We start from the raw sequence: 26,930 nt of genomic DNA on the forward strand, positions 1-26,930 counted from the left end.
ATTGCTAAACCGGAGCGCGACACAAGCAATAAGCAATATAGGAAATTATTATCTTTAGGTTGTCCACAAAACGAAAAACAAAACAAAACAAGCACTTCATGCACTTTGCATTTAGGAAACCAAGACGTTTCTTTCCTAATAGTTCAAATATTCTATTCAAATATTCCTCTGTAAGTAAAGTTGCAAGTTTGATTAAACTTCCCCGTGTGATAGTGTATCCTTAAATGGATAAAATCCTATTAGGTGAAACTTGCATGTGTCGATCTGTTGGATGTCTTCAATTTTGTTGTCGTTTCTGATTGAACAACTTTGTAATTGGCTACAATGAGATGTGGCATTCGTCACCCTCGCCTTTCGTAACCTCAAGAGACTCGTCCCTATTGATGCTTGTTATGTGCGAAAATACGTCAAGCCAATGGAGACACGCGTAATGGTTTGCGGTGCTTTGATAAAAATAATCCCGACTACTCCGTCGTTTTATGGCATAATGCTATTGTTTAAAATCTTCAAAAATATATATCGTCATATTGAAAGTACTAAGAACGTAGCTAACAGAATGGTGCTGTCCTAATGTGAAGTTTTTTAAAAGGCATTTCGATTGATGACGGTGAGGCTTCAAATACACGAACGTGCGTATGTTGACATAACGGCTCTCACAGGTCCAACTAAAGTGTATTTCTGAGGCGATCTTGTGGGCTTGTTGTGTGTGATTGTACGTGCGCTTCCAACGGTTTTAAAGTGTATATATAGAGGGGATCGCTACGAGTTTCAAAGCAATAATATTATATATCTGTATGTATCTAGTCAGCTTTAACTAATCTTTGACATTGGGCATATTTTTCACATCTCTGGGAATATTTTTAGTCTGACCTTTTTTGGTCATTCATATATTTTCAGCGAATTCATTTAAAATTCCACTTGGGGTATGACAGCAAGGTTACACGTGTTCAGTTTGAGAAATATTTTGAAGTCATTTTTGAGTTTCTGCCTTAGGAATTAATGTAGCTGGGTTTTATATATATTATTTTGCATATTCAATTAAACAAATCCCATTTTTGATTATTAAACCCATTTCAGAAATATACTGGGAAATATAAAGGTGAACATCTGGTAATAATAGAAGTTCAGAATATGTCTTGTAACTAATTATATGTGATTTCTCCTTCTTTTAGTTGTACCAAGGAGGTTTAATTCTTTAAAATAATTAAGCCAAAACAAAACAACAATACTAAGATTGCTTGGAGTACTTCGGTGATATTAAAGTACCATTGGAATCAAACAGGAATAGAGTTATCGTTCCTGTTTGGAAGTAGTTCTGATGTTCCTACGCCAATGAAATCCTTCCAGAGGGCACGAAGTCGCTATTCGAGCTTGTCCCGAGAATAACACAAGTTAGTCCCGACTGTGAATGTGGATAGAGTACGGTATATGTTCACATTGCTGCGGTAAGATAGAATCAAAGGGAGGTAATGTTCTGAAACCCGTCAAGTCACAAGTTATTTTCCCTTTGACCAGGGAGTAGCGTTTGGGACTGTCTCCATCATATATATAAATTTGTTGAAAAGATTTACCTGTGAACATCTTTCAGATTTAAAGGTTTTCACTATTGATAAAGCCAATTATATGAGATAGCCAGGTGATACTTGACAAAGGAAATAACAACAAAATATTTCATGCGGACGTGTCTTTATTAAGCATCGCAAGTCGCTTAAATATCACCTGCATGCATGGACAATTTGAGAGGAAGGACACCTAAGTAAATGCGCGTAAAACCAAGGTAGGAACCTAACCCTTGGCGATATTCCTCCAAATCCACAGGAAACCCAACTTTACTGTCACCAGCAGGTAGCTTTAGACGTAAGTGTTTCCATGCATTGATTACGTTTTGGTTTTAAAATAATTTTGGTTTGTCAAAACTCTCGGATTTTAACGAAAGGGTTAATTTTCTGTGCAGGGATATGCGCCAGAGGTTTGAATGAAGTTTTAAATGGACACTAATATAGATGAACAGGAACACTTCACTTTACTGACCTAATTCACATCAGTTACAACATAAGTACAGAGAATATTGGTTTTAAAGTCATTGCCTCTCCCCTTTTCGTCATTCAGCATGCGGGCAGCTACCGAAACGGACTCGTCTGCATTTGACACCAACGCAAGTGCAAGATGTCGGGACAATGACACGATCCATCACAATTCGCTGACCATCTGGCCGGTCACCACAGAACGCCACGACGGGGACGGACTTGAACACTCGGAGACATCGGTTGGACAGCCATGATCGACTTCTAAAAGGTTAGGCAATTGGTGGTCCTGAAAGATGCATTCATGATAAAGCAAGAGTCTTGTTGATAACAAGATTGGAGGTTTATCTCACTGAATATCCGTACAATCTTACAGCAAAAACATTTGAACCCAGGGGCTGACAGGACAGACCATGTGTCATTACGAAGTGAGAGTGAGGGACTTGAACCAACTATCAGTGAATCGACATTCGTCTAAGGGGCGCAACTTTGCACGGAGATTATTCTTATCTTTAATGGCCCTGCTGTCATTTGGTATTTACCTTTGACTATACTCACAGCGGTCTTTTACTCTCAGAATCAATCATCATTTTACGAAACGTAATGGATGTACTTCCAGTTTTAATGTAATAGTCAAAATCCTCTCCGAATATGAAACAATCGGTTCCTACTCTCGACCGCAGAAGTAGTTGGCGTAAAAGGCAACTAACAGGATATGGTGTTCAGGCTCGCTGGCCCGGTTGACTACATGCCATCATTGTCCTAATTGCTCATGCTATTGATCACTGGATTGTCTTTTCCGGATTCGATTATTTACAGACCGCCGCCATATGGCTGGAATACTGCAGTTCGGCGTTACCCAAAAACACAAAACAACCAACCCAATTGTGCAAACCCGATGCTCATGATGTTGATCACTGGATTGTCTGGTCCAGACAATTACGGACCGCCACCATATAGCTGGAATACTGCCAAGGATAGGGCGTTGAACAACAAAAAGCAAACCAACCTGCAGGACAGCAAAGTGGATGGTGGGTTGAATGCCAAGGATACACCAGCACGTGTCGTTTGGCATCTCCTCTATTAGTTTCGTAACACGTATCATGTCTGCTGGACATAGATCCCTGGTCACGTTATTAGCCTGAAAGTACCGGGGAAAGCTTGAGTCAATATGGAAAAGATCTTAGTCAATAAGGGGAAGCTTAGTCAATAAGGGGAAGCTTAGTCAATGAGGAAAGCTTACTCAATGAGGGAAAGCACTCAATGAGAAAACACTCAATAAAGGGAAAGCTTAGTCAATATGGGAAGCTTAATCAGTATGGGAGAAGCTTAATCAATATGGGAAAGCTTACTCGATAAAGGAAAGCTTACTCAATAAGGGGAAAGTTGAGTCAATGAGGGGAACGCTTTACATTCAATTGGAACACCAGCTATCATCAACCCAATTCTAGCTGACAAGCGTACTGGCAAGACATTCAAACATTTCTAGTGTTTGCTATGTATTCAGTGAATGAATGTGTTTACTGCCACGTTGAATAGTATCAAATTATATCAGGGACTGTCGTTCCGATGTGTACCCTTTGAGGTTTACACTTTGGTGACGACAATGCTTGCGTGAGTTTAGTTTTTATGCCGCTTTTAGCAATATTCCATCAATATCACGGCAGGGGACACCATAAATGGGCTTCACATTGTACCCATGTGGGAATCGAACTCGAGGCTTTAGCATAGCGAGCGCAACGCTTTAAGCACTAGGCTAGCCCATTGCCCTGACAGGCGCTCTATCCACTATCCACTTAACCACAGTCATTTAATCTGGCAGTAAATATGGTAAATATTTGTCGAGACCTAACTGTTCGACACAACAGCTGATTCCACCCAGCCGAGTTCGAGACAACTGGGTTCGATCGTATTTTTTTATAAAATATATTTACATAGGATCCTCTGGAATTTTAGGGTCAGTTGATGAAGTGTTGGAATACATTCAGGCATCCAGTTAGGTTCGCAGCTTTCGGTTTCGTTGTTGATAGCTTCCCTGTATAAAATAGCAATATAACAATGAGGAATGAGTGAATATTTTACGTCACATCAGCAATATTTCAGCCATATCGTGACGAAAACAATTTATACAATAATAAACTGATAAATGTAGACTATAAACACCTGTCGACAAAGGGCAGAAAAAACAACTAGAGTAGTTTAGATACATATCTAAAACTAGCAGGTAACCCTAAAAGTATTTAAAATTATTTTTCTATTGAAGATGATCCAATATAAAAATGGGCTATAGAGCGCCAGCAACTGAAGGTAGAACAATATACCAAGGACCACGGGCAGTTGCCATTGTTAGCTGCACAGACCCCATCTTTTCAGGTGTTGGAGATTATTGACCAAATTGTGTCATTAGAAGAATATACATATTCAATGATGAAACGCCTGTAGACATACGTGCCCTCCCAGGGCAACATTATTTATGCTATTAGGAACTATAGATGATGACTTGAAACATTTGATCCTTTGTGATGAACATCTGTAACACTAAGGAAACATAATGTCTCTGGAACAAAGAGGATTCAACCACATTATTCAAATACAAGGTTGAAATTAAGCTTGTGAAAAGGTAATGGAGCTAGTGCACCTTTGGCTATCTCAACTCACGGGACCATGAAGCCCTCCGGAAATATTGGGTTCCAGGGTCCCGTTCCACAAAACGGTCTTTAAGCTAAAGGTGATCGTAACTCCTATACATGTACTTTTACGGAGGCTTACGAGGCTTAGCGCTAAGACCACTATATGGAACAGGCCCTTGGGTCTTGGAACTGTAGTGAGGTCTGAAAAAACATTATTTTCGGGGGCCTAAGCACGGTGATGAAGCCCGCAGAAAGTCTCAGATTCAATAGCCTTAGTGATGTAATGAGGTCTGAAGGAACATTATTTTCGGGGCCCAAGCACGGTGATGAAGCCCGCAGGAAGTCTCAGATTCAATAGCCTTAGTGATGTAAATGAAGTCTGAAGGAACATTATTTTCGGGGCCTAAGCACGGTGATGAAGCCCGCAGGAAGTCTCAGATTCAATAGCCTTAGTGATGTAATGAGGTCTGAAGGAACATTATTTTCGGGGGCCTAAGCACGGTGATGAAGCCCGCAGGAAGTCTCAGATTCAATAGCCTTAGTGATGTAATGAGGTCTGAAGGAACATTATTTTCGGGGGCCTAAGCACGGCGATGAAGCCCGCAGGAAGTCTCAGATTCAATAGCCTTAGTGATGTAATGAGGGCTGAAGGAAAATTATTTCCGAGACCTAAGCACCGTGATGGTACCCTCAAACACTCTCAGATTTCATGGCCTGAGCAGAGTAATGAGGTCTAAAGGAACAGTATTTATTGTGATGGAACCTGCAAGAAGCCTCCGGTTCCATGGGCTTAGCACTACATAATGAGGTCTGAATGAACATTATTATCGAAACAAAGGCAGAGCAATCAAATATCCCAAATGTAATCTCACCTAAAAACGCTTATGCAAAATAATGGCGTCTGCAGAAAACATCATGTTCAACGGCCAACGCACCGCAATGAAAGACTGCAGTAGTTCTTAGATGCTAGGACATGTTTAATATAATGGAATCAGCAGGATATTTCACGGGCCAACATACTGTAATTAGGCCTGGGGCGAACCTCATGTTCCCGCCCGATGAACGGTAAAAGTAACAGGACCTGTGCAGTGGACTCGAGCCTCCCGAAAATTGACAGGCACCAGGACCTTTGCAAAGGGCGGAATTTAAACTACAATCTGAGGGTCGATGCCCGGAACCGCATTCTGATGACCTTCTTAGTCAAGTAGGTCAAATCTCAAGTAGGTCATAGACAATGCAATGGTTTATATCTTTAGCTTTGAGAATGGGATAGCTTTTGAAACTCGTAAATATAACACATAGAATTTAGTCTCCGAATTAGTCTCACTGTCACCAGTTACAGTGAGGCAGAAAATGACAGGGTTTTATCCTTGGTTATAAGACTGACTTAATTTATCAAAATCGGAAATGACAAATATTGTGAGGAAGCCCCTAAATTCACACCATTGTCATTAGATTCAGTGAGATGGATAAAACAGGTGCCCTTACGCAGGGTATCCAGTGGCGTTGCTGGACAACATGAATGGCTGTGAGAAGTCAGTTTGTTGAGGGCAGTTTGCGACGAATTTCCAGATGAAGCGTTTGTCTCTCACGTTGGGCTCTTCTGAGTCATCGTCAATGTCGACATCATCAATGTCATAGGACACAGCAGCAGGGATGATCAAGACGACCAGAAGTAGAACCTGAAGTACAAGTTAATCAACATCACATGTACAAGGTTCTTAATGGTTATGTGGAATGGTTATGGCATCACCAACCCGACCTGTGAAGATCCCGGTTAAAACCGGCCGTCAGTAGCCCTTGCTTGTCGTAAGAGGCAACTAACGGGTGGTCAGGCTCGCTGACTTGGTTGACACGTGTCATTGTATCCCAAATGCGTAGATTGATGTTCATAATGCTAATTACTGGATTGACTGGTCCAGACTTGATTATTTACAGACCGCGGCCATATTGCTGGAATATTGCTGAGTGCGGCGTAAAACTAAACTTACTCACTCGATCAAATCCTTGAATGGCATTTTAGAAGATGAAATGAACATCACTGACCCGGAAACAATTTTTGTAAGAGTGTGGCACACTTGGCCATGTTCTATAAACTCTTAATACATCGTTCATCCTAATAGTATGAATCTATACGGTACGTACGGGTTGGTGAATGAAGTTGTGAAATTAAAGGAGCAATTGGCTGTATCGTTTTGCACAGTCGTATATGTTCGTGAATCACCTTGAAATTGAGCATTGAAGGGAATATCAACCGGTTGTATCAAATTGCCGTTCTATCAACTTTTAATTGATTGTGCATCGTACGAATCTATATCGTATTTCTGCGTTTGTGAATGACCTAGAAATTGAGCATTTAAAGAAATATCAAATGGGCATTCCAGAAAATTTCAATTCATTGTGCATCATACAAATCTATCTCGTACGTCTAGATCTGTGTTTGTGAATGACGTAGAAATTGAGAATTTAAAGGAATAGCAACTGGATGTATAATATTGGGCAAAGGAATGTGTTTGTGAATCACTGTTGAATTGTGAAATGATATGAGTATCAATCCGCTGATGCAATTTCATTGCACTGGCAGTGCAATAATCTGCCTGCATTTTTGCGATTACGACCAATTGTCTGCTGGCACCACAAACGTGATTATACCTTTCATAAAACATTTATGACTTTGGTCATTGTGGGCTTCAATATTCAAACTACATACGAGACATGATGCAACTGGAATGCTCTTCACAAACTGTGATTTCGCACTCTCTCACCCACTCACTCACCCTGCCACTAATATTAAACACCAATAACATGTCGACCCGTGAAGATCCGGGGTAGAATAGGTCTTCAGCAACCCATGCTTGCCACAAAAGGTGACTATACCTGTCGAAAGAGGAGACTAACGGGATCGGGTGGTCAGGCTTGCTGACTTGGTTGACACATGTCATCGGTTCCCAATTGCGCAGATCGATGCTCATGCTGTTGAACACTGGATTGTCTGGTCCAGACTCGATTATTTACAGACCGCCGCCATATAACTGGAATATTGTTGAGTGCCTCGTAAAACTCAAAAACTAAACTCACTTTCCTACCACATACACAAGAACGCCCTGGTATTACTTATCGACAATTGAGAAAACAGAACAGTAAATACACAAGAACGACCTTATCGGCATGAATGAAAGAAATAACAAGCGCCGTGTATTCAGATCTTAGCTTTTTTCATAGTTTACAACTGGTCAGATTACCACACCGTCCTTGCACTGAAAGTAACAGGTAGAACATAATAACTACTGGCTTGTCCGAGGTCGTATCAACAGTGTTGTGGAGAATAGTCCATATACATTGTAAATGGTCTGCTGTTAAAGTTCAATCTGTGAAACTATTTATATACCATTAAAAATAAGTAGGGGATATTCCATTTTGCGAGCATACCACTAGCCAATGCCAATGCATATTAGAAAAAGTAATATATATCCATACAGATGAAACATTTCCAAAGGAATGGAATAAACTGTCACATTTTCCCTTTATTTCTCTTCATCATCTGTTTCCTCCTTGGCTTCATCATTTGCATTTCATCAATCTTGTAAATCCAATATCCCCTACCTTTTTTGGATGGTATATATGACATGGTCATAGATTATAGTCCAGCTGCATGTCATATGAGCAGGATATACTTTTACATTAGTCACCGACGAGTAACTAGCTATGAATAACCTTATTATTGCGCCACTCTTGATCAAAGACTTTTTATCAACGTTGCTATAGAACTTGTGCTAAATGTTCCTGAGAAATACGTGCACGTTTTCACATTCGTTTACGGTAAAAAGCTGCTTTTATTGCATATTTCAGAATTTTTATCACTCGCTATTATTTATCAGATACGTTTGAAAACAGAATGTGTAATAAAAACGATTCATTTTATTACCTCTGTGCTGATGAAACGTTCAGCACGAAACCATTCCTATCTGTTATCAGCTCTCAACAATATTCCAGCTGTATGACGACGGTCTTTAAATAATCGCGTTGGACCAAACAATTAAGTGATTTTCAACATGATTAGTTGGGAGGTGTCTAGGAATAGACATATACCATTTTTGCAAACTGTGTGAGTGGCGGGTGCGTGAACAGGACATGCTTATCGGGAACCCTTGGAGTCAACACTGAATTTCAGTGGTCCATTTATAAAGTTTTCCCTGCTAATTTACCTGTCAAAGCGAAAAGAAGTCTTTCTTCGGATAAACGTGACAAGACGTTATTTTTTGACATTATGGTTTTATAAGTTTTGTCACACGTAAATATTTGATAAAGCTCTGGTAGAACTGAAACATTTGCAAAATCATAACTGAATTGTAATGTCGCTTAGTTAGGCCCACTAAATGACAAAGTGAGTGAGTTTAGTTTGACACCGTTTTGAGCTGCAGGTCACGTGTGGCTATCATGGCCTTTCGGATTTTAGGTAGAAAGACAAAAGGTTTTGGCAAGTTCTTGGTGTGTACCGATGTGGTTAACTAAAACCAAAAATCGGAAATACTTAATGTTCTTTTTTCATTCGATGTTCGCCAGATGTACAAATGAAAATATATTATATACAATATTATATTATATGTACATGTATCTCAAACTATTCACTTGATTGCGTCTATAATCATGTAATACCCTGTACCTCGCAAAAATAAATAAAGTGATAAAAAAATCTATAGGAAGATCATGTATTCTTACATGCATATCATACGAACAGCGACTCGTCAAGATCTGGCTTAGAATTGTCTTAGTCTTGAGCAACCCATGCTTGTCGAAAGAGGCAAGTAACCGGATCGGATGGTCAGACTCACTGACTTGGTTGACACATGTCATCGTATCCCAATTGCGTAGATCGATGCTCACAATTGTTGATGACTGGCGTTTCTGGTTCAGACGCGATTGTTTACAGATCACCGCCTTATAGCTGGAATATTGCTGAATGCGGCGTTAAACAACAAATAAACAAACAAACAGGTCAAATACAAACTTCAGCAATGAGTGAGTGAGTGAGTATGGTATAGCAATATTCTAGCAACATCACGGAGGGGGACACCAGAAATGGGCTTCACACATTGTACCCATGTGGGGAATGGAACCCGGGTTTTGGGGGTGACGAGCAAACGCTGTAATCACGAGGCAACCCTACCGCTCCTTCTTCAGCAACAATGTGGTTTAGTTCACTTACCTGGAGTTTCATGATGCTTGACCGCTGATGGCTCGTCATACACAGAATAGAGAAGCGGTGGTCCTTATATAGAGACCTGTTTACTTGTTTTTGTCAAGTGTTTAGTCGAGCATGCACACGGATCCTGCAAGTCAGCATGACGGGGCTAAATATACGGACAAATTCATTACGAAAAAAGAAGTACCAAAAAGGATGTTTTGCCGATCCCTACTAATGCACATTTCTGTGTTTATGCCACGCTGTGTCTCACATTGAACCGGACACAGGCAGCGCTCAATTAAGGGGTAAACAGTCAGGTTTCTGTGTAATAACCATGGGGTCTGAATAGCGTCAAGTAGAGTGTGAGAAGATGTGACATCCGTCATTGTCAAATTTAGATATGGACAGATAACATTATACGGTATGTCATAAAATTTCATGGTTCTGAAAGGAATTTACAAGCAGCAATTTTGAACAGCAGAAAGGCTGTCCCCCTCAGGGGGTGTGAAGAGTGCTTTAAACTTGGGTAATATACCCTTAGTATGAATTGCTTGTGCACATGCACTCCACTACATGTTCACTTTAACCCGTGAATATCCCGGTTAGGATTGGTCTTCAGGTCCATGATCATCGAAGAGGCGACTACCGGATCAGTTGGTCAGACTCGCTGATTTGGCTGAAACATGTCAGTTGCGTAGATCGATTCTCATGATGTTGATCACTGGATTGTCTGGTCCAGATTCGATTACTTACTGACGACCGCCATATAGCTGGAATATTGCGGCGTTAAACCACACAGAAACATATACATTGTTCTACTGTTTACATGCCTTTGAGATATCATATTTTCTAAGACAGCACAAAATATCATTTGGAATACAAGTTCACTTTGTTTTCAATGTGCGAGTTTCTTTTAGGATTGTTTACTTAAACGCACAATACCCAAATAAAATGCAGATTCATTCTGAACAGCATGAACAATCCTATAATCCAATGGTATCATGTGCCACCACCGACCTGATGCCAAGTTCCGGGTAGTTGAGTAAATGCAGAACTGGAGACACCTGGATGTGTTTAATGTACACTCCCAGTTCACAGCGTGAACGTGAAATGTGTTAAGCAATAAACATTTCAAAGGAGGGAATACATCAAAGAAAATATACATTAACGAAAACTACTAAAATGTTAGATGGGGATGGAACATATTTAATGTGGTAATTTTAAATGTTCCCTTAAAACATGACAACATAAATTTGCATACGTTCTTTGTGACTGGTATGACTTATCAGCTCGTTCTGAAATACACGATTCATTCGAATTTCCATATGAATGAAAGCAACAAATATTGCTCAAAACATAAGCACCTGTACGATTCTGGATGCGTTCGAATCACCACCAAACAATGGTGGATGAGCGAGCGATTACTGCTTTAACAATCTGGCAGCTATTGACGACATCTAAGTTACATTGCCACGTATATACTCACGTGGAAAAAAGGGGAACACACCAGTTCCATCTATATGACAACAATCTGTGAATAATCGAAGGGCTGATCATTAATGGTGATGTCATCTCAACGTTCTTTGTCTTACCGCACATCCCTTTCGTCTCACCTGATGATGGATCGTCCCTTACAAAATATAGCCAATGTCATTTGTTGAGTGTCACCTAACGCTATGGTGCGTCTTCTATTTCCACCCATTCTTGTCATAAGAGGCGATTAACAGAATCGTGTGGTTAGGATCGCTGACTTGGTTGACACATGCCATCGTATCCCAATAGCGTAGATCGATGCTCATGTTGTTGATCACTGGGTGGTCTTGTCCAGACTCGATTATATAGACTGCCGCGATAAAGCTGGAATATTGCTGAGTGCGGCGTAAAACAACAAACCAACAACACAACCAAACCCCTTTCCACCCAATAGCCACACCTCTTTGTATTTCGGTAATTATAAGATATTTTCAGTTATTTCCTACATTGTAGGGAGTATACCATTATGCTTCTTAATATTCAGAACAGACCCTGAATTTAAAACAAGTCTTAAAGGAAAGTTTGGTTTTCGATTTTTGTTCGATAGATTTATACTTTTGAAAGTTATTTTACTATGGCAATCTGATCCACTGAAAGATTGGAGGCACCACATCACGGTATTTTTCCGGTCACCCAACGGTTATTATGACGTGGTGGGGGTAAAATCAGAGGCAATGTGTTCTTTGTTATTTTTCGAAACGAATAACGAATATAATAACGAGGAATGGGTTTTATGGGCTGACAATTTCTTTACTACCACAGATGCGACGTTTAGGTGTAGATGACAACAGCGTATGCACAAGGAGAATATACTAACGATAAAGGATATTTGGGGTTTTGTAGTTGAAGAGGTTGGTGTACAGTGTTATGGCATAGCGGATATTTGTTGTGTTTATTGATGATGGCTATGAAGACATATGGATAAGGGTAGGAACGGGTTACTGTACATTGGCCTTGATTAGATGATGGTAAGCATTGGGAATGTTATCTTTGATCTCTGTTTATTGCAGGGTTGGGCCGTTTCATGATGAATGCCTCCGGAACGTCGTATCTATTGCAATAAAGTAACTTGTACCTCTTCATCATACCAGTTTCTAAATGCCAATTAAATAAGTTTTAAACGAATATATTTCACTTCACTGGTGAGAGGTGGCATGTTTTTGCATGGATTATTAACAAAACAGTCCCCTGAACATGATTTAGGAGCAGATGATGAATAATGTCCTAAATTTGTACCTTGTATTGCAAAACTTAAACTTTTTTCCATCACAAAAATTAATGTACGATAGTATCGATAACCCAGTTTTCATATCGATAATCATTTGTAATTGTGCCTATTGACAATATCTCCGATTATCGATCATTTTAGCCAACCCTAATACTGCATGTAACAAACATGGTGATCCTTACATTACATTGTTACAATATGTGAGTGAGTTGGCTGTAATGCGTAAAGTGACCATATTTAATTATATCCTTATATAATAAGTATTCCAGCTATATGGCAGTGGTCTGTAAACAATAGAGTCTGGATTCACGCAAACGGGATACGATGACATGTGCCGACCAAGTCAGCGACCCTGACCACCCGATCCAGTTAGTCGCCTCATACGACAAGCTCGGGTTGCTGACGACCAATTCTAACCCGGGATTTTCACGGGACGTACAATCCGTTGTAAATGATTGTAATTGGTGGCATCCTGTCAGATGGAAATGTGATTGTTAACGTACGCCCCCTTCACAGTGTCCTTGAAGGTGATAAAACTTTTACCATTATATGTTACAAGAAACCGACGCTATCTGTCCTTGTCACAATAAAATCGTGCGTCGTGCAACTGTGTCTGATTGTCACATGGTAAATCTCACGGACGCCTCTGCCAATCCCACTTGTGAAGGCAGGATGTCTCTACTTACAACTGTCCTTGCAGTATTGCCCTTATTTGTTGGTACGTACACAAATATTTATGTTTATTTACGGTAATGAGCATAGATAGTTCAACTGTATTATAAATATGTACACAAGAGTAGTTTTTATGGTGAAATATTCAAAACAAACAATTATACCACGCTTCGAAACTGTTTTAACAATACTGCGACACGAATGCATGACATGTGAAGAATATTCCTAAAAGTGACGCTTTAGCGACTGGAATAGTGCCCGTTGCAATTCCCTATAGTGAGTGTGCGAGTGAGTTTAGTTTCATTCAGCAATATTCCAGCTATATGGCGCAATATTCCAGCCATATACCTATCTTTATTGTGAAAATGGATTTTTTATTTATCATTTTTCGTTTACCAGAAGATCAGTGGAAAGAACACTTCAATGTGGTTATTCGAACATATGAAAGCTTGCGTTGTACAAACAAGCATACGCGCAAGGACATGACTCTTTAAAGCAGAGGGGTTATTTTGACTGAGTGAGTGAGTTATAGTTTTACGCCACTTTTAGATATATTCCAACAATATCACGGCGGGGGAACACTAGAACACCAGCTTTATACATTGTGTCCATGGTAGGAATCGAACCCGGGTGTTCGGCGTGACGGGCGAAGGCTTTACCCACTAGGTTATCCGTCCGTACCGGGATATTTTAAATGGTTAACGTAAGCATTGAGGCTTGTCATAAAAACAAAATATTCATGATTTCCACTTCAGATGCTGATGTGGACCTTGCATCACCGTTAGTGTTTGATCCAATATTCTACGTCAACACTAACGCTGACCTCCACCATTTGGGCATCAACACTGAAGCCGCAGCTAAGCAACACTGGCTGTCGAAGGGGATCAGCGAGGGACGACAGGGTTGTGGTAGCTTTCACTCAAGACAATATCTTAAAAGGTAAAGCTACTTTCAATCAAGACATATTTCAAGCTAAACGAATTGTTGGGTAGCCTGGCCGTTTCAACATTTGCTCGTCATGGCTAAGTGAGCGTGAGTGAATTTAGTTTTACGCCGTTTTAGTTATATTCCAGAGGGGGGCGCCAGAAATGGATTTCACACATTGTACCCATTTGGGGAATCGAACTCAGGTCTTCGGCTTGACGAGCTAATGCTTTAACCACTGGGCTACCCCACCACCCCCTCATGACGAAGATACGGGTTCGATTCCTCACGCGTTCACTATGAGAGGTGTGCATCACTGGACCCATAAGGTTCTAACATTATAAAACTTGCCTCAAGCCGCACTATATAGATGGTATATTTTAATCACAGTCAACAAAAGCAATGGTATGTAATAAATGTAGAAAACACTCCATTGAAGCTTGCTGTAATTTCATTATTGCAGCTTTACTTGAAAGGTTCTTGTGTATGCCATATGTGGTAACTTTAGGAGCCTTGATATTTAAGTTTATTATACTCTTAAGTATGAAAGACCGCTACTTCCAAGTTTGGGAAAAGTTATATTTTCACAGTAGTGAATGTTCACCAATCAGCTGATGGCCACGGTGTTCATTTTCAACCTCACTGAGCGCGTAAGATTGGGAGTGGCTGTGTTTTGTTGAATCCACGCTTCGCTTCGTGCGAGTTTATAACTTGCGTTGGAAGTCACTGGCCCGCTAGCCCGTGGCTAGTAAAAATCCAGTCGGGCCAGTAAATCTCCACAGTCACTAGTCCGACTGGCTAGAGAATGTTTATGGCGTCATTTTGTAAATATGTCTCTCTCAGACTTGTTAAGTTATAATACACTTTTAAATCATGCAAGATTATGACCTGATTAAAATGTTCATCATGTTAGCAGCTTAATGATGAAACCCGTGTCATGCCGACAATATCTTATTCTGAGATTATTCTCATCACTTTTTTAAATCTTTTTGCTTAGGTTATATATTTGAATTTCGGACTCGTGAATTAGTTTGTGGGCTAGCAATTTTCAGGCACAGCTGTCCCGACTGGCTAGCAAACTTGGAAACTATTTCGCACACTGAGTAACTATATCCTACTCCACTAACAACGGTCATAGCCTGCATTTATGCTTAATGACATGCTAAATACATTTAGTTTTACGCCGCTTTCTCCATAGCCCTCTTCCCTATCTATCGGCGCACAATGCTTTTTGTGCTGCTAATGTATTCTTACGCCACACCGATCGACTGGCTGACAGTTACAATACAATAACAACAAAAAGACAGCAACAGCAATTGATATAAATATGTGTTGTCTGGATTTGCATTGATTTCCAAATGCCACGTGAACAGTTTATAGTTTACAGTTAATCGAATGTTCTGTGAACTATATCGTTTAAATGAAAAGAAACATTGGAAGCATAAAACTAATAGAATATTGCATGTGTTTCATGAACTATGATATATCTGCCATCGAGTTAGGTGAAAATGGTGACATTTGCACGTGGCATATATCTTATATCTATCTGTAGCTTATATTTCTGTTACAATGCCAGATTTAAGTAACAAGGTCGATGCATTGTTTTGACTGTGGAAATGCGGCTAAGAATGGGTCTTCAGGAAGCCATGCTTGTCGTAAGAGGCGATTAACGGGACAGCGAGTGAGTCAGTAAGGTTTGTTTTATGCCGCTTTTAGCAATATTTAAGTAATATCACAGCAATTGACATCAGAAATGGGCTTCACACATTGTACCAATGAAGGGAATCGAACCGTGACTTCAGTGTGACGAGCAAACGCTTTAACGACTGGGCTACCCAACCGCCCCCTAACGGGTCAGGGTGGTCAGGGTCGTTGTCTTGGCTGATGCTTGTCAGTTGCATAGATCGATGCCCATGTGAGTCACTGAATTGTCTGGTTTAGATTATTTAGAGACAGTTGCATATAAATGGAATACTGGACGTTAAACGACAATATTTCTAGATATATGGCAGTCTTTACATAAACGAGGCTGGACAAGACCATCCAGTGATCAACATCATGAGCATCGATCTACCTAATTTGGATACGATGACATTTGTCTACCAAGTCAGCGAGCCTGACCACCCGATCCCGTTAGCCGCCTCTTACGACAAACATGGGTTACTGAAGACCAATTCTAACCGGACCTTCATGGGTCAAACCAAACTAAACAAACTGACTTCTCTTTTAGGATTCTATCTAGAAATATTGAAGAATTGGATGGAAATATCATGAAATGATCCTATCTTATGTCTCCTGTAATCCCAGGTATTCGGACCTTACCAAGGCATATGGCACCGACTATCACCAAGCTGTCGTACACTACTTGAACCATCAAAGCGAGAAAAGGCTGGGGTATGTGGACGGAGGCTACAGCGGAAGATGGACCATATCGAACCACGACCATGACCTCTTCGTCAGTGCTTCTGGGCGGATGGGAGGAGCCATTGACAGCCTGGTCTGGGACAACAAGGAGTTCATCAATGCCTGGGATCATGGCAGAGAGCTTCAGATGGCGACCAATACTCACCCATACGGGGAATGCTTCAACCCCACAGAAGCTGGAGGTAGAGATGACAGCATCGGACCAAGCACAAAGTCCAAGATTATAAGTATATCATCACACGGGAGCACCCTGAAAACAACAGTATGTATTCGGTTTGTATCGTGTAACTGCACTCGTCTTTTTATCTCTGTTTGTAACCTGTCAAATGTAAGCAAATATGTAGATCTGGATATGAAGACATGTGCACACATACACAGAGAATTTAGTTAAGCATCCCCTGACATATCTCACGATTGAATGAGTCCATATCTTAACCCTTTGGAGCATATCTGGGACATGACTGCAACAAAGGGATCCTCCTGCACATAACCTGACCCAGCTGAAAGCTGCTTTGCACGAGGAATGGCGTAGACTGCCCCTTTAGAGGATCAGGAGGCTGACATGGGGTATGAGTAGGAGTGTGTTGGCTGTCATTCATTCACATGGGGGTTACACTCGGTATTTACACTGAATCGTGTAGGAAACGTGAAATGACATTTTGAAAGTTCACATTCACCCTTAAATTCAACATTAAACATTCCAGGGCCTTACTTGTACAGACATTGATTTTATATGAAAATCAGTGTTTTTATTTTTCAAAATGAGCAATTTATAATCAACATGGTCTCAAATCATTTTGTCGGTTTTTTATGAGTCAAAGATATACGGGTCAGAAAAACTCATGTTTTTCCATCGTGGTCTCCACGACAAGTTGTATGTGGGTGTTGAAAACCTATCATTGCAAAAATACAAGGGGTGCTTAATTAACTATATATTTGTGTATATATTAAATGTAAAACAAGAAGAGTCATATTTAGAGAATATTAAAACGCACCGCAATCTGAACAAGTCATACATGTATATAGATCATCGATGAACGGTACAACAATCAGAGATATATCACAGGTTATACTTTTAAATTTTTTTTATTGTTCTCGAACAGAAAGGGTCAGATTATGAAACGTAAAAAATAGGCTCTGTATCCCCCAAAGCAGCATGTTTGAAAAACGTGAATGCATCATCTGTTTAAGAATCACCCAGCGTTCTGGCTACGTCATGGCGGCCATGAAGCCCCAGGATCGAAAAACAGGATATGCTCAGGAGGCGCCCCTGCAAGAAACACTGTAGATACTTACGGATACGACTTCTCCAAAAATGTTACAATTGGTTGTGCAGGCATGTCTCATTGTATCAAATTTGAGTCAATGTTCACAGTTGCCGGTGAGTGGCCGGCAGGAGTTACTACCCATAATTTTGAAGCGCCAACCGGCTACATGACAAAGGACTTCCGTGTCCTTAAAGGTCTCAATTTGGGTACTGGCCGGATACAGCCTTACGCTAGCGGTCAGCCTGTTGTTCTTGCAACATCAGATCTCAAGCATGCAATGGGAGCCTACGCCCCGACAGGGCAGGACACGGATGAGCCACACTACTACAGTGGAATAGTCTTCGGAAGTGCCTTTCCCAGTGGAACCAGTAAATGGGGATCAGTGTTCCGGAAGAAAGCTTTCCCACATGGAAGCTCAAACAAATTATTCTATGTCACCTATATTTGTGTTGGGAGCCTTGACCAGGTTTCTGAGTGCCTAAAAAAGCTCCATGCCACATATCCAAAGGTTTAGTACATCATCGTCTTTTACACTGATTAAAGTGCTTAAAAGATCTATGAAGTGGTTTGTTGTTCTCTCACGATCCCGACTTGGTCTTAAACCTTGGTTATAAGAGAGCTTAGATAATGTTATCTGATTTTATGTCACATGCTATGCTATTCCAGTAGTGTACTATTCAAAAGAAATGACGCACTATACCACGCCACTTTAGATATATCAGCTGTACATATACCAACTGGAGAGCGGAAGGTTCGATCCCCGACCGCGTCATACCAAAAGACGTTAAAATATGGTACTTGATGGCGCTCGGCATTAATGGGTACAACAAGGACTGGTCGGCTCGGAGTCAGTATAATGTGTCTGAGTGGGGTATTCTTGCTTCACTGCGACATAGTATCTCAGTAGGCTAGCTTTATAAAACCAGCTTAAGTCTGGGCTAGTACAAGCAGCCGCACATACACATACACACGTCGTCATATGAGCGAAATATTCTCAAGCACGACGTTAAACCCAGTTTCACCCCACCTCACATATACCAACGGAAAAAAGTAACTGTGCATTATTTGATGTTATGTCATATTTTAATGCAAAATGATAATAACATGATTTGTAGTGTGTTCCTTTATCTCTGTTTAACTGTTGACAGGATAAGATCGAAATCTGTATGATTTGGCACTGGTGTTGATGCAGGTTTGACAACGACGACGCATAGACGACACTAAGCGACTGAAGAAAGCTTGGGGAATGATGTTCAATGTCTGAACCAACGCTTGTTCCAGTTCAGCTAAGTCAATGACTGATTCTGGGTTTGACGTAAACATCGCAACATTTCATCCCAAACATGCTCAGCGAGGGACAGGTCCGGAGAAACAGTTGGCCAGGGGAGTACAGGAATGTTCTCCCTTGTGAAGAAATCTGTCACAGCACAAGCGACATGTGGACGGACATTATCTTGCTGAAGTTCATTGAGCACAAAGTGCGATACGTGACATTAAATTCCTTGTAAAGGGCTTTGCTACATGTTTATTTAGTGTTATTTTTATAACTTCCCAAATAACGTTTATTTTAAGCAATTTTATGTTATGCACAGTTACATTTTTCTGTTAGTATACATAATTGTTTTCCCGTCGGTTTTCATTGTCTGGACGGGGTCGAGCGGTCATTCTTGCTGACTTGGTTGACATGTCATCGTATCCAATTACTTAGATTGATGCTCATGCTGTTGATCACGGAGTTGTCTGGTCCAGACTCGATTATTTACAGACCGCTGCCAAACAGCTATAATATTGCTGAGTGCGGCGTTAAAACAACAAACCAACCAACTAACTGTTAAAATCTGCTCTGAAATAAATATTAATAAACCTTTTAGTTTCGGCTTACATGAATTATGCCATCTAAATGATTGAGTGAGTTTAAAGTCAACGTCACATCGACAGTTTCTTAACCCATTCAACACCGCAGGCCGCTTAAGCGGCCACAACGTTATGAGTCCCCAGACACCGGAGGCCGATTAATCTGCCGAGCAGTAGTCACGTCAAAATGAGACATAATTTTAGGAACCTACCTGACTTATGATTCATATATTAAATCTATCACATTTCACAACACTTATTAAATTTCAATTTATCATATATTATCAGCAGAATTAAAAATTATAATCTATTTTTCGCAGTGTTATTGAAAACAACGATTCTCGGACACATGCTTCGGCAGCGGGTCCACAATAACATTGTCAAAGAGCAAAGTAACGATGTTTCGAGGAATTCATTAAATAAATTGAATAAACTAATGAATAAAATCAACAACAACATTCATAAAAGTTGTCAAACGTACATATAAAATTACTATTTCCATCTTTTTGTGCGATCATGTAATGTAAGTCAAGTCACTGACAAGTGACATCTCGGCTCTCGCCGCCTCAATCTTCACGCTCGGACACGATGTTTAATGCGAAAATATATACATGAAGCATTTGTGTCAAAGGTCATAACCTAGCACGATACGTCCAAAACGTTCCATAATCTACGTATAGGTAGCGATTTCTTGCTTAATATGTTTAGAATAGCATTATTTTACCCAAAACTTTTGTCTAAATCTAAAAGGTTTCGTTTACGAGGACGGTATCCATTGCCGTAATATGATTGGCTGCCTTAGGTCACGTGTCTGATTTTGACCAATTACGACCCTGTGGCGAAAAAGCGTCATTAGAAACATATCTTTATCCAATAAAATCGCTTCTTACAACTGTGAAAATACTCTCGGCAAGGGTACAGTGATGTTGATGTTCAGAGCTTTCAAACGATACCCGACATCACACGATTCGCCTCCCATGTTATTCATACGAAGCTTCGAAAACGGAGGTATTTTCCGTTGTTATGTCTTGTTACCGAGCGGAAAGTCACAGATATCGGGAAATAGGAGACCATACATATTATTTAAGAAATCTTTTTATAATAATTTTCTGATTACGTAAAAATGAAAATATATAAGAAAAAGGCACGGGCATGTTATGACATGTCACAAATGGAACAAAATCGCCATAGTTTTTGCTTCTCTCGTGGTTTATCTGGACGTTATAAATGTAAGCTTGCATTTTCATTCAAAAATAAATTTATTTAAGTTGTAGTTGTATTATTTGAATAATATTATAAAAATAAACTTCATATTTATCAACAGTAGGATTAGATCTTTTAAATGGTGTATGGGATGTAGTAGCAATAACGTTTTACAAGCTTATAATTTCCTTCATAAACATAGGCTTCATCTATGACCTCAGAGTCTCTGGGAACTCGGTGTCATGGCAGTAAATGCCTCTGGTTGACTGGTGTTGAAAGAGTTAACTATTCTAGTGACGAGAAAATTATCGAGATAAATACCTATCATAAAGGACAGATTCCATATTTGCTTGCTTCATAGTTAACGTCACACTCAGCAATGCTCCAGCTATGTGACGGCGGTGTGTAAATAGTCGAATCTGGACATCAAATACATCTACATGCGCAATTGTGATAATGATAAATATAAGGCCACTTGTATAGCGCAGAACTCCACGCCTCAGGGACATGCACTGAGCTCGTACAACATCATGGGCATTATTACCCCAGGTAACCCAAGCAGCCTGTGAGGCGTAAGAAGGATAATAATCATATGACTTATCCCAACATGTACCCATTTTCTGCCGGGTGAACAGAGGCAATTTTGAACAAACTCACTTGCCTAAGGTTAGCTAAAGTTGGACTGACCATCTGATGCTGTTCCGTCCTACGGTATCCATTGTGCTGAAGACCGGTTCTTACAGGATCTCCATGGGTTTCATATAGGTCATATATGTGAATTACCAGAAAATACATTCGTGATCAACTCGTGTTATTCCGAAACAAGCCGAATAGCTTGCCCATCCGGAAGGATTTCATTTGGGCGCAGAACTACATATCATCAGAACTACATTAAACAAGAACGATAACTCTACTCCTGCTTGATTCCAGTGGTACTTAATATCAGCGAAGCACTCGTACATTGTATTGCTGTTTTTGTTTTCGTATTTATGTATCTATTTTAAAGAATTAAACCTCTTAAACACCAACAACCAAAAGAAGGGAAAGATATTTGTAAAACACACATTCTAATGTAATAATTACCAGCTGTTCACCTTATGTTTCCAAATGTATATTTCTAAATAGGGTTTAAGAATCACACATGGGATTTGTGTTATTAAATATGCATTTTTTCAACTACATTAAATCCTAAAGCAGATACTATAAAAATGACTTCTAGTGAGTGAGTGGGTTTAGTTTTACGCCGCATTCAGCAATATTCCGGCTATATGGCGGTGGTCTGTAAATAATCGAGTCTGGACCAGACAATCCAGTCATCAACAGCAGGATCATCGATCTGCACAATTGGGAACCGATGACATTTGTCAACCAAGTCAGCGAGCCTGACCACCCGATACCGTTAGTCGCCTCTTACGACAAGCATGGGTTACTGAAGATCAATATTCTAACCCGGACCTTCACGGGTAAAATGACTTCTAATTATTTCTCAAACTAATCCTTGTAACATTGCTGGCATACCCCTAGTGGAATTTTTAAATGAATGCGCTGGGAAAAATATGAATAATACCCAAAAAGTCCTAACACCAAAAATATCCCCAGAAACGTGAAAAATAAGCCAAATGATAGATTAAAGTTGATTAGTAATATATTAACTTGATAGTATTGTTTTGAAACTCGTAGCGATTAATAATTACTAGCATATATTTTCTGAAGTGCACGTACAATCTCCAAAACAAGCCTGCAAGATCGTCACAAATACACTCAACTGGACCCCATGAGAGCCGTTATGTCATCCGAATCCTCCAACAGCGCTCTACCAACTATTTCCCTTTTCCCCCAGGATTCGAGGTTCAGTGGTTTAGTGGCCACAGTCCATCAATGCACAAGGTGGACAGACTCTCCACTGATCGCTGCTTGTTTAACCACTCATTTTGTCTTTCTTACGAACAATTCATTGGTGGCAGTAACAGCTTCAACACGTATTCCGTTGGTGATTTGTGTGTCACAATATCGTTTAAGTATATTTCGAATATTTTACTAGCAATTCGTGATCTCACCGTTCCCCAAACCCATTGTTGCAAGATGCAAGTTTCAGAAATTTTAGATGGATATTCTCTATTAGGTCAAGTTTTCAAACCCCCACACTACTGATCCATAGGTTACAATAGGTGTTATTATCATAAACAGTCTAAAGGTAAATTCAAATTTCTGGCTTTTTTTAGCAGACTATACATATCCTTTTTAGCGTTTTCAGTTATAGTTTTTATGCTAGTTACCATTCTGTTTGTTTCTGTGTAGTTTTATACCAAGATATACATAACTGTGGACTAAACTAAGATTCTTCTCCCCAAATGTTTATATCAGTTTCGATTTAGCCGCTGGGCCTGAACCGAATACTAATTGTTTTCCTTTTAATACATTTACGTTGAGTTGCCAAGTAGTGCAATATTCATGGAAGGAAGACACACATTGATGACGCCAGGTGGTCTCCTTTATCTGTAGCATCAATCCTTTGTATATGTCGAGGTCACGATCATTACACTGTCATTCAACTAATTTCAATTAGTAACATGTGCGAAATGGCTTATATAACATTGTTGACAAGTTTGACAGACCTATCTGATATCACTTATTTTGGCAGTAAAAGACAAAGATCAAAATATTGCATTATGTGACGAGTATCTTTTTGGCTGGTATTAAGGATATGTAAAACGCGACCACAATTTGACCGACATTAGGTCAGGTGATACGGGTAGCATCAAAAGCTGAAAAATAACATGGAGGGATTAAGAACGTAAATGACACGAGAAAGAGTTAATTCGCGTCCTTTCTGTTCAAATGTTGGGGTAATGGGTGACGTTTGGAAACTGATAGTATATTATTGGTTTCTTTTGTAGGGATATACACTGTATCTTTCAGTGGTGACTGGATGCCATTGGACATAGTGTCTTGTTTCTGTAACCGGAATGGAAAAAACAATACAAAACAGACTGTGTAATCAATAATTCTGTTTCACCACTGATATGAACGCATCGATCCCTTCATCACTATGGACGGAAACTCGAATTTAGGAAAATGCTAATTTCAAAACAGATTTGTATTTCCAGTCGAATCTACAAAAAGACTATATGTTTACTGTTTAGAACGTTTTCAGAGTAGTTCCAATAATTTCTCATCAAAGTAGGAATAATATTTGTTTATGCTGAGTGCAGTATGTCCTGCATTTGATAATACCGTTAGAAAATAATATGTACATTATTATTACGGGTTTGAACCTATCTGTACACTTGGGATGTATCAAACCGATATGAAGAAGAAGAAGAATTTATTTCGGTATATAAGCCATTGGCCCGTGTACAATAAATGCAAAGTGGTATATGATATATAGACAATATGGTTTAAACATATACATAGGTATATATATACATGTCTCCTCTAACATTGGATAGAATTCCTTTAAGATAGTGCATGTTTAATAAATAATGAAATTTTTATAAGTAAATTCTTATCTTTGCATGTTAACAACTTATGATATTTGCTTAAAACAGATGGACAATTAAATTATGGTAGGTATTTGCTTCTTAAATTTGCATATGCATCACAGACAAGTACAAAATGTAATTCATCTTCAAAATTATAGCGGTTACACATTTTACATATTTTGCTTAACCCACTATCATCTTGACATCTTACGTTACACAGGAGAGCCAATTGTTGAATACGTAATAAGCATAAATAACGGCGATATTCCTTTAGATGTACATTAGAAGTATAGTATTCAACATCCAGTAATGACTTTAATGATTTGTAATAAGATAAATGTGCTGATTCATTTATTTTGCTAAACATATTTTGCTTTGCAGAATCTACAAGTCTTTGTTTAAACGTAAATACAAAATCATTTACACTACCAACTTCTTGGACACCAAGAAGTTGGTATCAAAGCGATATGCATCACTTCATGTTTTCCTTCTCCAGGTGGCTGACACGCTGTAATATAAGTGTCATAAACTATATCCAACATAAAAACCGGGTACAGAGAAGTACCGTCATTCTATTATAAACTATATCCAACTATGATACTGTTCAATGCTACGGTAAAAAATTCACTCACCAGTCTGTACCATAAACATCTGCAGACAGAGGTAAGTAAACATATTTTGTAATATTCATCATTACCTTTTATTCCAAACAGGTTACCTGGTATTTCATAAAGTTACGAAAACACTGACCCGTATATTGTCATGATATCGGTAACTATGCATCTGATCTCAAATTGAATCTGTTGAATAACGAAATACTGTCCAAACCGACGGTAAAAAGAATTTACTCACTCAGTCCGTACCATAAAGATCTGCAGAATGACAAGTAAACATGTTTTGTAATATTCATCATTAACTTTCATTTCAAACAATTTACCTGGGAGTTCACAACGTAACGGAAACAATGACATGTTGTCAATATCCATCTGATCTCAAATTGAATCTTTTAATAACGACTCGGATCAACTGCACAGATATTTTAAAGGACAATCCTTTATGTAACGGTACAATTCACTGATTGATAACTGTGACAACATAATTGCGTCTGAGGGATGACAAATGAAGATAACCTCAGTTGGAAAGTCAGCGTGTAACAGATAAGCGCTCTGAGGTCCATCAGCACAAACTGTTGCAGTATAAAATAAAGCTTTACCATCAGGCAACTATTCAAGTGCACGGTATAACAGCCAGTAAGTATAATATTTATTTGAATCCGCGTCAGTTGGTAATGGGTTTCATATCCTTGGTTTGACAGAAATTCGAGTATCATTGCGAGCGCGCTCAGACAATGAAGTGTTCATTTGATTTACAATGTGCTAAATATATGCAAATAGTCGTCTTAATTTCGTTGAAAATATATCGCAAAAATAATGATCGGCTGTTGTGAGTTTCCGCGTAATATACCAAGTACTCTGGATTCACTCTGGATTCATGCATGTCTATGCTGTTGCTGACTGCTACGCCCCGTACGAATTATTAATTAACGATATACCTGCATGTGTCCAACATGAAGTGAAAACAGGCCATTGCAGGGAAAAGGAATATCACCTACAGTATTGACTCAATATACAAACTGTGTCGCGAAAGATCCATTTTGTTTAGGATAAACATCGCGATTACGATATTAAACATCGTTATTTTGGCTAAACGGATGGCCAAGTCGTCTCAGGCGTGATGAGTTGCTCCCCTTGGGACTACAGAAACCTGCGATCGTGCGGTCGAATCCCTGTTCGACCCGAGTACGTTTCTTGGTTTGTCAGCCTCATATTCGTGTTCGTAGGTTTCACGAAAGTGGTAAACGTCTCAACGTTTAAAACAAAACCTTCATTGTTGGGCTTCGCTCCACATAAAGGTGACACCCGGTGTTATAACTGGAATACCTATTGAAGCTACGATAAAAGTAAATCACTCACTCACTCATCATCGCAATACATATAATCAAAGCATCATTGCAATAACCACAAATACGATCATTGAGATATATACTAAATTAGCTGGAATCGTACAAATGAGCCTGCCTTTAAAACAATCTCGTCAAATTCTATGGTTCATTGTTTTACTTACGTTGCTACAATACAGGAAGAGATCGATTGTCTCTTATGCTAAACATGTTTTTCTAACACGCTTAACTTGCATTTCAGCTACATTCTACAGCGATGTATGTCACAATCTGTATCGCTCTTGTAGCCCTGGTGGGATCAACCTGTGCTCAAAATGGATTCGTAAGTAATTAAATGAAGGATTAAGAGTATAGTTTTTTTCGCAGTTCCTAAGATGACGTAAGTTTGGGTGACGTGAAGTAAAATTTATACATTGCTGCAATATGAGTACGAAGCGAAAATCTTTTTTGCACATATAGTACTCAATTCACACAAATACTAGTTTGTAACTGCATGCATCCTGTGTGATCAGTTGTTTGATTGATCCAGTTCAACACCTTGTG

At 39.5% G+C, this 26,930-nt stretch overlaps 2 protein-coding genes across 2 annotated transcripts; one reads left to right on the top strand and one right to left on the bottom strand.

The window, feature by feature from the left end:
• Window positions 1–3,958: 3,958 nt before the first annotated feature.
• LOC124268968 lies at window positions 3,959–9,936 on the bottom strand (the record flags this gene model as incomplete). Its single annotated transcript, XM_046703994.1, has 3 exons — window positions 9,861–9,936; window positions 6,143–6,336; window positions 3,959–4,059 (listed from the first exon to the last, which is right to left on the bottom strand). Coding segments are annotated over exons 1-3 (334 nt in total), but the record flags the coding sequence as incomplete, so codon positions are not given.
• Window positions 9,937–13,229: 3,293 nt separating this feature from the next.
• Window positions 13,230–18,446, top strand: LOC124268967. The gene is made up of 4 exons (XM_046703993.1): window positions 13,230–13,318; window positions 14,028–14,211; window positions 16,504–16,882; window positions 17,812–18,446. The coding sequence occupies exons 1-4, from the start codon at window positions 13,273–13,275 to the stop codon at window positions 18,400–18,402; spliced, it is 1,200 nt and encodes a 399-aa protein (XP_046559949.1). The 5' UTR covers window positions 13,230–13,272; the 3' UTR covers window positions 18,403–18,446.
• Window positions 18,447–26,930: the final 8,484 nt, after the last annotated feature.

The sequence above is a fragment of the Haliotis rubra genome, unplaced genomic scaffold (assembly GCF_003918875.1).
Source record: "Haliotis rubra isolate DU_JTF1 unplaced genomic scaffold, ASM391887v1 Scf1409, whole genome shotgun sequence".
NCBI lineage: Eukaryota > Metazoa > Mollusca > Gastropoda > Lepetellida > Haliotidae > Haliotis > Haliotis rubra.

Coding starts and splice junctions, on each gene's coding strand:
- LOC124268967 (XM_046703993.1), top strand. CDS start 13,273: ATGTCTCTACTTACAACTGTCCTTGCAGTATTGCCCTTATTTGTTG. Junction 13,319..14,027: donor AGTATTGCCCTTATTTGTTG/GTACGTACACAA, acceptor TTTCCACTTCAG/ATGCTGATGTGGACCTTGCA. Junction 14,212..16,503: donor TCAAGACAATATCTTAAAAG/GTAAAGCTACTT, acceptor CTGTAATCCCAG/GTATTCGGACCTTACCAAGG.